Source organism: Salvelinus alpinus, chromosome 9, assembly GCF_045679555.1.
Source record: "Salvelinus alpinus chromosome 9, SLU_Salpinus.1, whole genome shotgun sequence".
NCBI classification, from domain to species: domain Eukaryota; kingdom Metazoa; phylum Chordata; class Actinopteri; order Salmoniformes; family Salmonidae; genus Salvelinus; species Salvelinus alpinus.
This window is the reverse complement of record NC_092094.1, coordinates 33,149,217-33,164,748: the sequence shown is the minus strand read 5'-3', so window position 1 is coordinate 33,164,748 and position 15,532 is coordinate 33,149,217. Positions and strand designations below refer to the sequence as shown.

Genomic DNA, 15,532 nt, shown 5'->3' with positions numbered 1-15,532 from the left:
TACTCAGCTACCATACTGGTATAATAATGCAGTTTGTTTAATCTACCTGAGATGGACTAGCTTTCACAAATGAAAAATAATAAAGCCCTTTCTCTTGTTGTCCGCAGGGATGTCTTCATGCCAGGTGATAATGATACCAGCCAACATGTTCAAAGTGCTGCCCTGTAAGCTGCGCTCCAACCTGGCTGAGAGGAAGTGGGAGTACAGTGAGGGTGCAGGTCACTTCCTGTACCCCAGTCCTGAGGGAGGTCTAGTGGTGGTGGCCCAGGCTGACAGACAGGAGACCTATGAGTGCTGGTCAGTAGAGGAGGGCTTCAGGCAACTCCTGGCCAACTACTGTGTTAGGGGAGAGGCCAGGCAGGAGAGCACCACCCTCATTGGCCGCTCACGCACCCCTCTGGTCCCACAGGAGGAGCCAATCATCCTACCTGGAGAGACCCGCTCCCCACAGATCAACACCAAGACCTACTGGAACGAGCTCATCGTTGTGTGTGCCCTGCTGGGCTTCTCCCTGGTGGTCTTCTCCCTATTTGCAGTCTACAGGAACCACGACCGCATGAAGTCCATGCTGAAGGAGAGCGAGTGCCCCAACATGCAGCAGAAGAAACCCAGGCTAGTGGGGAATCCCGCAGAGAACTTGCCTCTGAATGGCAACAGCACAGTGCCAGCCTCTGTGTCAGACCACAAGGGTTACCAGACCCTCAATGACAACTACATCTGCAGCACACCGCCACATGAGTGCTCATCACCAGACAACAGCAAGAGCTTCTCGGAGTCAGAAAAGAGGCCTCTGAACTTGAAGGAGAGCACTGTAGAGATCTCGCCCATTTGCCCGCGGCCTCGGGTTAGACTGGGCTCAGAGATCAAAGATTCCATTGTGTGAGGATGGCTTTGATCAACTTGAGCAGGAGATAAAACCCTAATGTGGAGTGATTAACTATTAGCCATAAGAAAAGAGGGATTTAAAATAAAATAAAAACACAGAAGGAAGGAACACTGAAAAACATTAACTTCTTTGCAGAGGGACATTTCATTACACTGCTTTTGCACTTTTGTCTTTTTCATTTTGTCCCTGTGGTCAGTTCTCATTTCCTTGTTGTCACTCCTCTTTCTCTAGTGCACAATGAAGAGGAAGCTGATACAGATTGCCTTCAGACTATTGAAGCTGTGGAATGATGGTTATGGTGGACATAGGACACATACAGCTGATATTGTCCTTCTCTAACAGTTTTTATATGATTCAGTCATGTTGTTTTTATGCATTGCCACTCAGTCCGTCCAAATGTTCTGTTGGCATTGCATTGAAAGTAGAGATACTCTATGGGTCCACAGCTGACCCTTAACCCTCCCACCTACATCCACAGTTAGTGTGCGCTTAGCCCTACACTGAGAATGATAGTAGAATAACAACCTCTAATTCAAACACTATAGTAAGTAGATCAATAGGCCTTTCACTGTTGACTTAGTTATAACAGCAGTCTATCAGCTATTAATTCAAAGTAGTTTAAACTGTGGATGACCTTAGTGCTGCATAACCAGACAGACATTAGAATGGAATCCACTGATCAAGAGAGGGCTGACCATCCCAGAGAGACATGGAGAGGAACCAATGAGGAAGGAATGAAAGAGGTAGGGACCACCTGGCATGAGGTGTGGGAAAAGAGCATACATCATAATACTGGAGAGGTGTTGTTGTCGAGGTTCTCTGCTCTGCTCCACTAGGAGCTTAGAGATTTAAGTCAAGACTTGAATGACTAACATGTCTTGTGAAGGAGGAAAGAGAGAAAGCAACACTATCCCCCCAAATGGAGAGTAGCACAGATGGGGTTTGTACATCCAAAGGTATTGGAGGATATGGTGCCTAACATGCTAACCAGACCGGACACGTCGCGTGTGCGAGCATTGCAAAATAAATGTACACATACATGTTATTCAATCATTGCACCCACACGTGAGCGTCTGCTTGGCCAGGTGCTAAAATAGAATCGGTTCTATTTGTGACGCTCAACGCGCTGCAAGTCCAGCCTCTCCCATCTCCTCAGTTTTTAGAAGCATATGCCCACGTGCCATCTCCTCATAGGTTTTAGGAGCATATACCCACGTGGGTGATTGAAAGATTAACTTAGGTCTACACTCCGGTAGGTTGTAGTAATGCACCGTAAAGTTGGTTGCCAACCGCCATATTAAATCCTAAATAAGAAGCCTGAGGAAGGAGGAGAGATGACGAGAAAGGGATTCAGTTTACCGTTTTATCTGTGGATTAATTGTTGGAGTAGAGGACCTTGTGCATTTAATCTAAAATAAACTAATGTTTATATCCCAGGACAAATTAGCTAGCAACAGCAAGCTAGCTAGTTAAATTGCCATAAATGTTTAATGCTTTTCGACCTGTCCCCAAATTAATATAATTGGTTCAGAGTTTGTTTTGATATTTCAACCTGCGTGTCCTGATCGCTTCTGGTGTGGGTGAACAAAATCAACGTGCGCGTGTCCGGTTTGGTCAGCATGTAAGTTCTGTGTACGATTGACATTCACAGGGTTGAAGCGTACCCCTGACATTGGGGAAGACCCGAGACCAGGTATTAACATATTATTCATTATGGAGCCAACAGATTATGCAAAGCACACAATGTGAAGTGGGGTGCAAGGTCACACCAAAAGAGAATCTCATCTTGAAACTGTGCAGGCGCATAGGTGTCTGCACAATCTTGATTATTGAGAATCAGAGGCATACTCACATAATTTAGTATGCAGAAGATTTTGAGCCCTTTCTGTGGCATAGCGGCAGGGGATGAGAGAGAGGCTATCACTAGGCCTGGAGTTGTTGTAGCTAGGCTGAGATCCTGGTATAAAATGCTGACTAGTTCAGTTTGTCAGTCAGAAACTGATTCCTTTGATCCAAATTCAGTCACTTCAGACACCAAGTTAATGTGGGCTGAAACTGTATAAAAACCTGTTCACCACGTTGCTTAGATAACTCTTTCCTGGCCCTGTGATTGAGGCTAGTAGACAGCAGAGGTTAGAAGAACCACATGTAGAGTGTGGCAACACAACAGAGTCAGCCAGTGGAGTATGGAGCTCTTGGTGTTGATGATTGTGACTCACACACCCAGAGGAAACAATGCTCTGTGTTAATTTATGTTGTGCCAAAAATAACCTTTTTAAAAATGTGTATTCTGTTTTCATCCTTTCCAACACAACTGTCATGTCAAATCAATGTTTTATGTTTAATGGGCCTGACCATTTCAGCATGTATCAAACCATTCATAACGTAGCCATTCAGTGTATATGAAAGCTGCCATAGTTACCAACATCACCTCTGGTTTAATGACACTAATGACTGTAAACTGGGTTTTACTAATATGGAGCCAAGGCTTTCACAGTTATGGACCAGTCGATGGAGGAATGTCTTTTAAAAACAAAAATAAACAGATATTGTGAAAGGATGGAACCTGCATAAATAATAATCCAAAAGCAAGGGCTTTCATTGAGGCATTACCTAATAACAGATATGTGTTCAGCTGTTCAAGATTGGAAAGATACAATAATTCTAAATGCACAATTTAAGAATATAGATTTCATATTCCAAAGATGTAGCTATGTCAGTGCAAAATTATGGTAAGGTCTTGCAACATTGCATTGTGGAATGTAGTGATATAAATAGTTTTGGAATAATTGTAAGTAAAACAATGTTGTCTTATTTAAGTTTGACATTTGTACAAGGGCCTTACAATTTTTGACAAAGTAGCTGTGAAAAAAGCATACTGCTAAAGGACTGCCGTGGTGGCTGAGTGTATATAATGTACATTTGTATTGTAGTTGAGTGGACTAGTGAAAGTTGTATAATTGCAGTCAAAGTGCAGAACCAGCAAAACTCTTGAGTCAAAATGCGTTGTTTTTGCACAGGATGTTGGAAAGCCTTAGTTTGGAACACAGATGGGAGTTTTGTTGAGAATGATGTATTACATATTCAATGGATTTTTTTCATGCCTTCAAGCTAAATTCAGGAATCAAGAGTTGTGCCTCTTGGGGTTCTAAAATGTGTACTCATGACCTTGTGACATTACTCAATCACATGGACAACCAGGTAGCAGCAGCATCACCTGCGTGATAGGTACGACAGAATAGACTGTAGAACTGTACTGGGAATACCCAACAATACTATTAAAACACTGAGTGACTGCCTTTAAATTATGATCAGTATCTGTAGAAATAATTATTTTAGAATGGCTTCAACCTCAATCACTTTGTATTTCTGGGTTGACACTATTGCAAACCATTGTTTTTGACTATACATTTAAAAAATTCAACGCTGTCTTTAAACACTATTGAGTGGCGCAGTGGTCTAAGTCACTGCATCTCAGTGCGAGAGGCGTCACTACAGTCCCTGGTACGATTCCAGGCTGTATCACATCCGGCTGTGATTGGGAGTCCTATAGGGTGGCTCACAATTAGCCCAGTGTCGTCCCAGTTTTGCCGGGGTAGGCCGTCATTGTAAATAAGAATTTGTTCTTAACTGACTTGCCTAGTTAAATAAAGGTAAAATTAAAAAATATATACACTACCATTCAAAAGTTTGGGGTCACTTAGAAATGTCCTTGTTTTTGGAACACAGAAGTGATGGTTGCTGATAATGGGCCGCTGTACATATTCCATTAAAAACATCTGCCATTTCCAGCTACAATAGTCATTTACAACATTAAGAATGTCTACACTGTATTTCTGATCAATTTGATGTTATTTTAATGGACAAAAAAAATTGCTTTTCTTTCAAAAACAAGGGCATTTCTAATTGACCCCAAACTTTTGAAAGGTAGTGTATATATATTTACAACTGAAACATTTAAAATGTATGATTTGTATTTCATTACAAACATTGCAAAAGTTTAGAAATGGCAGCTTGGATCTGTTGAGTTAAGTGGATATGTATCTAAAATCTAAACAATAATACATTAACAAAATCTATCTGAATATCTAGCATACCAGGTTCAGACATGCAGCATACAAATCTCTCTCGTTTGATCACCGCTCCAAATTCATATATACTTGCATAAGGTTTTTGAGACTGTAGTTATAAGCTTCTACTGAGTTGCAGTAAGGCACCTCTTGTCACTTGAAGAACCACTTCAGTCAAGCCTTCTATTTGTGACAGTGCACCAGGTTTCTCTGACTTGTCAAAATGTCTTGTAAGTTTGTATGTAAAAGTGTTTTGTAAATTGAGCTGCCAATGTAAAAAGCTGTTGTGAACTGTATTTTTTTTGTATTATACATCACTGTTGTTTTTGTTGTTCTGTACATTTAAAGCACCTTATTTTAATTTTTCAAATAAATATAAATGGTTACATTCTGTTTCCTATATAGTTCATGAACTCTAAAGTTATAATACCAAATAGAATAACAATCTAGGACACACATGGTGTTTGTCATATTGGTCTTAAAAAACAACTGCATTGGACCTTTATCTCAATATCAAATCATTTCTGAGTAACAATTAAGTACCTTACCGTGATTATTTTTGGCCATTTTAATTGAAAACAATCAGAAATAGCTTATCAAAGAGCAATTTCTCATGCAAGAATTTAGCTATGTAGGACTGTCTGTGTGGTCTGAGTAGGGAGGGGAAAAATGTAAAACTAGCTGTTATTGGAGTTTTGGAACTCTTTCTAATTGGTCTATTAAATAATTTACTGCCTGGTGATGTCATCAGGGCTGCATTCAGTATGTGTTTACGTTCTGGAACATTCAATTGAATGGAAACGGTGCTGTACTGAATGACTAGTTAAAAAAATGGGGAGGGGTTAGTTTGTAGGTTGGGGAACGCTGTCAGTATGGCCACTGCCCTTTAAATATATCACTTATTGCTTCAAGCCATACCGCGCCACAAACACCAGACGGGAGCAAATGTACCTCAAAGCCTGTTAAATAACATACAAGAACCTTTTTAGGAAACGTGTCATTCAGTACAAACCGTTCTGCAACGTAGCAAACGTTTAAGCGAACTGAATGCATCTCTGGCAGGACAAAACTCCCTCTCCCCCTTAAACAGGCTGACATTTCAGGTGGTATTTTCAAGCAGCTCTTACACCATTAGAGCATTATCAGAATTTTCACAATATTATTCCAATCTCGTAGTGTACAAAACATTAGGAACACCTCTTTACATGACATAGTCCAGGTGAGATCACTTATTGATGTCACTTGTTAAATCCACTTCAATCAGTGTAGCTGAAGGGGAGGAGACAGGTTAAAGAAGGATTCTTAAGCCTTGAGATAACTGAGACATGGATTGCGTATGTGTGCCGTTCAGAGGGTGAATGGGCAAGAGAAAATATGTAAGTTCCTTTGAAGGTGTATGGTAGTAGGTTCCAGGCGCACCGGTTTGAGTGTGTCAAGAACTGCAACACTGCTGCCTAAAGGACTTCCAGCCAACTTGACACAACTGTGGGAAGCATTGGAGTCAACATGGGCCAGCATCCCTGTGGAATGACTTTGACACCTTGTAGAGTCCATGTCCTGATGAATTGAGGCTGTTCTGAGGGCAAAAGGCAGTGCAACTCAATATTAGGAAGGGGTTCCTAATGTTTTGTACACCCATATAAAACATAGGAATGTCATGTGCTTTACTGCACTGGGCCTTTAAGCACTTGTTTGTAAAGCAAGCACCCATCAATCGAAATCTATAATATAAACAAAGGTCAGTGTTTCCTAAATGGATCCAGATCTTGGTGTAGCAGACTAGTTTCAGACTTGCCGGATTCTGCTCTTACATTACCAACATGTGGCCACAATATTATTGACAGCTTTCTGAGGAATTATTGTACTGTAAAAGGGATCACTAGCTAATTGGCAATAGATTCTCATGTGAATATGCTACAATTCAAAGTGTGACACTACTCTGGTCTCCAAGGACTGGAGTTGCTCATCCCTGGCCTACATGAGATTATTATGGACAAAGAGCAATATCATTTTTATTTGTCAAACGGCAGCCAAGCATTGATGATCCAGAATAAGATCCTCAATATTTATTGGAATGGAGCTCATCACCTTGCACTTTCACCAGGGGCGCAACTTTGGTTTTAGAAGTGGGGGGGACATAATTTATAATAAAAATTACAAAAATGTATCCAGCCTACCCGACCGCTCGGAGGCGTCCGCATGGTCCTAAAGCACACCGTTGCCTCGTTTTGAATCACATGCCAATGATAAAACTGTGGGGGGGGGGGGCAAGATTGCAATTTCAGAATGTGGGGGGGGGGACATGTGAAAGTTGCACCCCTGACTTTCACCACCCTGTGAAGTTCATCAAAACGTATTTCATCTGTAGCCTAATTAAGTTCATGCTTACCCGACTAGTCATAGTGGGAGGACCGCACAACATGTCATCTTGTAACAGATGTAAATCGTACTCTCCTTGCGTTGTGTCCAAATAAAATCACCCCAGCCAGTGGTTCCAGTTAAGCATAATTTATTTCTGTTAAATAGGAAACAGCACGTTATTTGTGCAGGGCTTAACGATGTTGATGGCTGTCAATGGTAAAATCCCTTGCATCACATTTTCATACTGGGTGAACAAAATACAAAAATACAATACAAAATATAACATGTGTAAATACCTGTTGTTAAATAGGAAACAGCACGTTAGTTGTGCAGAGCTTAACGATGTTGATGGCTGTCGATGGTCAAATCTGTAGTATGAAAACAACTGTGTTAGCAGTGGGCTTATGTGACCATTACATTGGTGTATGCTAGCTAACACACTTATTTACAGCAATCATATGCCAATGCACATCCCAGAAAGCCCCTCAATCTCTAACAGGTACCATATACCCACACATGTATAAATTAGTAATGTACAGCAAACTTGTACGCATTGTAAAATAGAAAACAGTATTCAGAATGTGACCTACCCCTTGCATCACATTTTCATACTAGGGAGACCTGATGTTCGCGATCTCCCCCTATCTGCATGCGGGGCCAATTACAACACGCCTCATTGTCATCAGAGTTGAACCAACCAATAAGAATGCTTGAACATTAAATACACCTTTCTTTAGAGGCAAGTGGAAACATAACCAACCCTGTTACATTCGTGTGACTCCAAGTTTACTTCGTTATGATGGTTATGTGTGAATATTTGTATGAACATAACAAGATTCAACATCTGAGACATGAACTGAACAAGTTCCACCGACATGTGACTAACAGAAATTTTATAATGTGTCCCTGAACAAAGGTGGGATCAAAATCAAAAGTAACAGTCAGTATCTGGTGTGGCCACCAGCTGCATTAAGTACTGCAGTGCATCTCCTCCTCATGGACTGTACCAGACTTGCCGGTTCTTGCTGTGAGATGTTACCCCACTCTTCCGCTAAGGCACCTGCGAGATCCCGTACATTTCTGAGGGGAATGGCCCTAGCCCTCTCCCTCCGATCCAACAGGTCCCAGACGTGCTCAATGGAATTGAGATCCGGGCTCTACGCTGGCCATGGCAGAACACTGACATTCCTGTCTTGCAGGAAATCACGCACAGAACAAGCAGTATGGCTGGTTGCATTGTCATGCTGGAGGGTCATGTCAGGATGAGCCTGCAGGAAGGGTACCACATGAGGGAGAAGGATGTCTTCCCTGTAATGCACAGTGTTGAGATAGCCTTCAATGACAACAAGCTCAGTCCGATGATACTGTGACACATCACCCCAGACCATGACCGACCCTCCACCTCCAAATCGATCCCGCTCCAGAGTACAGGCCTCAGTGTAACGCTCATTCCTTCGACGATAAACGCGAATCCGACCATCACCCCTGGTGAGACAAAACCGCAACTCATCAGTGAAGAGCACTTTTTGCCAGTCCTGTTTGGTCCAGCGACTGTGGGTTTGTGCCAATAGGCGACGTTGTTGCCGGTGATGTCTGGTGAGGACCTGCCTTACAACAGGCCTACAAGCCCTCAGCCCAGCCTCTCTCAGCCTATTGCAGACAGTCTGAGCACTGATGGAGGGATTGTGCATTCCTGGTGGACATTTCCCTGTAGCGCTGTCTAGGCATCTCACAGTACGGACATTGCAATTTATTGCCCTGGACACATCTGCAGTCCTCATGCCTCCTTGCAGCATGCCTAAGGCACATTCACGCAGATGAGCAGGGACCCTGGGCATCTTTCTTTTGGTGTTTTTCAGTCAGTAGAAAGGCCTCTTTAGTGTCCTAAGTTTTCATAACTGTGACCATATTGCCTACTGTCTGTAAGCTCTTAACGACCGTTCCACAGGTGCATGTTCATTAATTGTTTATGGTTCATTGAAGAAGCATGGGAAACAGTGTTTAAACCCTTTACAATGAAGATCTGTGAAGTTTTGGGGATTTTTACGAATTATCTTTGAAAGACAGGGTCCTGAAAAAGGGATGTTTCTTTTTTTGCTGAGTATATTTTTATTTTATTTAACTAGGTAAGTCAGTTAAGAAAAAAGTATTATTTACCATGACGGCCTACCCCGGCCAAACCCTAACGACGCTAGGCCAATTGTGCGCCGCCCAATGGGACTCCCAATCACCGCCGTTTGTGATACAGCCTGGAATCGAACCAGGGTCTATAGTGATGCCTCTAGCACTAAGATGCAGTGCCTTAGACCGCTGTGCCACTCAGGAGCCCCAATAAATCTAAATTTCAATGATGGATATTCTAAAGTTCAAGGTGTTTCCATCGCATTTTCAACTCTAACAATAGTTTTGTCACAAAAACTGTTGCTTAACTAGCAAATGTGCCTACTCTGGTCTAGGCAAGTGTGCTCTAGCCAACAGCTCACAGATACAGTGCGGGTAAGCTAGTCTACATGATGAGATTATTATGGATATTTTTATTTGTCAAATGGCAGTCAACCATTGATCATCATGTGGATGGCGCTCGTCTAGCGTAGTAATCGACTACCGAACAGCTCCTTGTTTCATCTATTGCTGCTCATTGGACCCTATGATCACTCGGCTACACAGCTGATGCCTGCTGGACTGTTCCTTAACACGATACTTCATTTTGTTTATCTGTCGGCCCCAGCCTCAAACTCAGGCCCTGCATGTAGCTAAATGACCCTCTCTGCCCATTTATCGCCATTTACCCGTTGTTGTTGTCTTAGCTGTTTACCCGTTGTTGTTGTCTTAGCTGTTTACCCGTTGTTGTCTCACTGTTGTTTAGGGCAGCTCTCATTGTTTTATTATACTGCGGAGCCCCTAGTCCTGCTCAACATGCCCAGATAGCCCCCTTCTCCCACCCCCCACACATGCGGAGACTCACTAGCTTAACTGGTGCCTCCAGAGATGCAACCTCTCTCATCGTCACTCAATGCCTAGGTTTACCCCCTCACTGTACTCGCACCCTACCATACTCTTGTCTGTACACTATGCCCTGAATCTATCCTACCATGCCCAGAAATCTGCTCCTTTTATTCTCTGTTCCCAAAGCACGAGACGACCAGTTCTTATAGCCTTTAGCCGTACCCTCATCCTACTCCTCCTCGGTTCCTCTGGTGATGTAGAGGTTAACCCCAGGCCCTGTGTGTCCCCAGGCGCTCTCATTTGCTAACTTCTGCAACCGTAAAAGCCTTGGGTTCATGCATGTTAACATCAGAAGCCTCCTCCCTAAGTTTGCTTTATTCACTGCTTTGGAACACTCCGCCAACCCTGATGTCCTAGCCGTGTCTGAATCCTGGCTTAGGAAGGCCACCAAAAATTCTGAAATATCCATCCCCAATTACAACATTTTCCGTCAAGACAGAACTGCTAAAGGGGGCGGGATTGCAATCTACTGTAGAGATAGCCCGAGTAAGTCCCTCACTGTTACCGCTTGTTATAGACCCCCATCAGCTCCCAGCTGTGCCCTGGACACCATATGTGAATTGATTGCCCCCCATCTATCGTCAGAGTTTGTACTGCTAGGTGACCTAAATTGGGATATGCTTAACACCCCGGCCGTCCTACAAGCTACAGTGGGGAGAACAAGTATTTGATACACTGCCGATTTTGCAGGTTTTCCTACTTACAAAGCATGTAGAGGTCTGTAATTTTTATCATAGGTACACTTCAACTGTGAGAGACGGAATCTAAAACAAAAATCCAGAAAATCACATTGTATGATTTTTAAATAATTAATTTGCATTTTATTGCATGACATAAGTATTTGATCACCTACCAACCAGTAAGAATTCCGGCTCTCACAGACCTGTTAGTTTTTCTTTAAGAAGCCCTCCTGTTCTCCACTCATTACCTGTATTAACTGCACCTGTTTGAACTCGTTACCTGTATAAAAGACACCAGTCCACAACCTCAATCAAACAGACTCCAACCTCTCCACAATGGCCAAGACCAGAGAGCTGTGTAAGGACATCAGGGATAAAATTGTAAACCTGCACAAGGCTGGGATGGGCTACAGGACAATAGGCAAGCAGCTTGGTGAGAAGGCAACAACTGTTGGCGCAATTATTAGAAAATGGAAGAAGTTCAAGATGATGGTCAATCACCCTCGGTCTGGGGCTCCATGCAAGATCTCACCTCGTGGGGCATCAATGATCATGAGGAAGGTGAGGGATCAGCCCAGAACTACACGGCAGGACCTGGTCAATGACCTGAAGAGAGCTGGGACCACAGTCTCAAAGAAAACCATTAGTAACACACTACGCCGTCATGGATTAAAATCCTGCAGCGCACGCAAGGTCCCCCTGCTCAAGCCAGCGCATGTCCAGGCCCGTCTGAAGTTTGCCAATGACCATCTGGATGATCCAGAGGAGGAATGGGAGAAGGTCAGGTGGTCTGTTGAGACAAAAATAGAGCTTTTTGGTCTAAACTTCACTCGCCGTGTTTGGAGGAAGAAGAAGGATGAGTACAACCCCAAGATCACCATCCCAACCGTGAAGCATGGAGGTGGAAACATCATTCTTTTGGGATGCTTTTCTGCAAAGGGGACAGGACGACTGCACCGTATTGAGGGGAAGATGGATGGGGCCATGTATCGCGAGATCTTGGCCAACAACCTCCTTCCCTCAGTAAGAGCATTGAAGATGGGTCGTGGCTGGGTCTTCCAGCATGACAACGACCCGAAACACACAGCCAGGGCAACTAAGGAGTGGCTCCGTAAGAAGCATCTCAAGGTCCTGGAGTGGCCTAGCCAGTCTCCAGACCTGAACCCAATAGAAAATCTTTGGAGGGAGCTGAAAGTCCATATTGCCCAGCGACAGCCCCGAAACCTGAAGGATCTGGAGAAGGTCTGTATGGAGGAGTGGGCCAAAATCCCTGCTGCAGTGTGTGCAAACCTGGTCAAGAACTACAGGAAACGTATGATCTCTGTAATTGCAAACAAAGGTTTCTGTACCAAATATTAAGTTCTGCTTTTCTGATGTATCAAATACTTATGTCATGCAATAAAATGCAAATTAATTACTTAAAAATCATACAATGTGATTTTCAGGATTTTTGTTTTAGATTCCGTCTCTCACAGTTGAAGTGTACCTATGATAAAAATTACAGACCTCTACATGCTTTGTAAGTAGGAAAACCTGCAAAATCGGCAGTGTATCAAATACTTGTTCTCCCCACTGTATATGCCCTCAATCTCACACAAATTATCAAGGAACCTACCAGGTACAACACCCTCATAGATATCAACCTGACCAACTTGCCCTCTGAGTACACCTCTGCTGTCTTCAACCAGGATCTCAGCGATCACTGCCTCCTCATTGCCTGCGTTCGTTATGGGTCCGCGGTCAAACGACAACCCCTCATCACTGTCAAACGCTCCCTAAAACACTTCTGTGAACAGGCCTTTCTAATCGACCTGGCCCGGGTATCCTCGAAGGATATTGACCTCATCCAGTCAGTAGAGGATGCCTGGTTGTTCTTTAAAAGTGCTTTCCTCACCATCTTAAATAAGATTGCCCCTTTCAAAAAATTTAGAACTAAGAACAGATATAGCCCTTGGTTCACTCCAGACTTGACTGCCCTTGACCAGCACAAAAACAACCTGTGGCATACTGCACTAGCTTTGAATAGTCCCCGTGATATGCAACTTTTCAGAGAAGTCAGGAACCAATACACACAGTCAGTTAGGAAAGCAAAGGCTAGCTTTTTCAAACAGAAATTTGCATCCTGCAGCACTAATTCCAAAAAGTTTTGGGACACTGTAAAGTCCATGGAGAATAAGAGTACCTCCTCCCAGCTGCCCACTGCACTGTCACCACTGATAAATCCATGATAATCGAGAATTTCAATAAGCATTTCTCTACGGCTGGCCCCGCTTTCCACCTGGCTACCCCAACCCCGCCCAACATTTCACTGGTCATCCCGAAAGCCAACACCTCCTTTGGCTGCCTTTTCTTCCAATTCTCTGCTGCCAATGACTGGAATGAATTGCAAAAATCACTGAAGTTGGAGACATATCTCCCTCACTAACTTTAAGCGTCAGCTGTCAGAGCAGCTTACCGATCGCTGCAGCTATACACAGCCCATCTGTGAATAACCAATTCAACCTACTACCTCCCTCATCCCTATATTTGTTTTTGTTTTTCTGCTCTTTTGCACACCAGCATTTCTACTTGCACATCCTCATCTGCACATATATCACTCCAGTGTAAATTGTAATTACTTCGCCACTATTGGCCTATTTATTGCCTTACCTCCTTACTTAATTTGCACACACTGTATACAGATTTTTCTATTGTGTTGTTGACTGTACGTTTGGTTATCCCGTGTGTAACTTTGTGTTGTTGTTTTTGTCGCACTGCTTTGCTTTATCTTGGCCAGGTCGCAGTTGTAAATGAGAACTTGTTCTCAACTGGCCTACCTGGTTAAATAAAGGTGAAAAAAAAAGAATGTCACCAGAATCAGACCCTCAATATTTATTGAAAAGGAGCTTCAACATCACCATGCACTTCACTACCCTGCGAAGTTCATCATACCTCATTTAATCTGTAGCCTGATAAATTGCATTGTTTCCAGAGTGGTGGTAGTGGAAGGCCCACACACCATATCATCGCGTGACTCCAGGTTTACTTCGATATGATATCAAGATATACGCATAAAGGAGTTTCCACCACAATTTCTCATGTCATTATTTTACCAACACAGAAAAATCATGTCCAACAAACAAATGATGACGGCATTCATACAATTGTACCTAAACTTAATTTTCCCTCAAAGCTGTAGTAAAAAATGTTTATATGCTATGACTTTACTTGCACAAAAACTGTGGTTATAGGTAGGATCCTTGCCACATCTTAGCAATGGATAAAAAAAGAACCTCCCTGACTGTGCAAATACATCATAAAGCCTACTATTTGAATTAAGTGATAATACCCTCAAAGCCGGTGTTTGGAGGATATATTGGGACGGGTGTTGTTAGGCCAAGGCGAAGTCGAGGGCCAGCAAACCATGCCAATATATCCTCCAAACACCGGCTTCGAGGGCATTATCACTTTTATACAACAGGTTATCAGCATATTCAAATAATATTTGACATATTTTCATTAAAAAAACTTTATTTTGAGATGCAAGCCAGTCTTCAAGTCTTTTTGTTCTGTATCTATGGACGCGACCCAGTCGTTCATTCTAAATGTTCAATTGCCACACTGGCTGGCAACATTATACCTTTTTTGCTAGCTAGCCAACTGCGGCTATCTTACAGTCACGTCAAAAAGCCAGAATAACAGCAAAGTAGCTGCATTTGCATTTGTTAAAGCTGTTTTCTTTTGACATTTATTTGGATACATCCATAACACTGAGCTAATGGTGCGCGATTTCGCCAGGCATAGACAATGTGCTCACTCGTCATGACACTGTTGTTCAGAGGAGCTAGCCAACAACACAGCTAACACAATAACTTCAAACTGAAGCTGGAAAGACTGCAAACTATCTGTCATTTTGTTTTAGCTTTTTTCAATTTACATTTCTTTGTATATATCCATAAAAATGATGCCAACTGATTCATGATTTTGACTGGCTGAGAAACCCTGCCTGCCTGTCTTGTCCCGACACATGCATTACTATGAGGCAGCTGGAGATCGAATTTGAATATTGAAACAATGTTGCAAATGTCGGAGAGACAGACAGCAACGTTTATACAAATCTCCGCTGTTGAGAACTAAATGTTAGTCTAAAAAGAAATGTGAGATAATGTCTAGATGCTTTTGATAGAGGAGGTCAAGTTTATAAATTGCCTGGCTGGGCTGATGAGACAGTGGATTGCGCAGTCAGATGGAACAGAGTAAATAGGCATTTTAACGTCATAGATTTAGTCGGTGGTAACCTGTGGAATAGACACCGGCTGGAATGCGGTTTTTACCTATCGTCATTCAGGATTAGACCCACCCGTTGTATAAAATGTTAAATTTCTTCATAGACGAGTTTCCTACTAGTAATTACCAGGTCGGAGGGCGTTTACGTGTAATTTCCTCAGTCGTATATGGTAACTTCCCACTTGGTCATGAATGCAACACAAGTGTGGTACGCATGTGCAGTCTCGGCCATTTCGGGCCAGCTGAGCCAATCAGTGGCCTTT

General features: G+C 42.9%; 1 protein-coding gene across 1 annotated transcript in view; it reads left to right on the top strand.

Moving 5' to 3' along the window:
• The window catches only part of LOC139584675 (semaphorin-4B-like), a 102,854-nt gene extending 97,510 nt beyond the window's left edge, over positions 1-5,344 (top strand). The window contains exon 15 of the mRNA XM_071416791.1: positions 108-5,344. Coding sequence (XP_071272892.1) covers positions 108-883 — 776 coding nt within the window. The 3' untranslated portion in view covers positions 884-5,344. The remainder of the gene's footprint in view (positions 1-107) is intronic.
• The last annotated feature ends 10,188 nt before the right edge of the window (positions 5,345-15,532 follow it).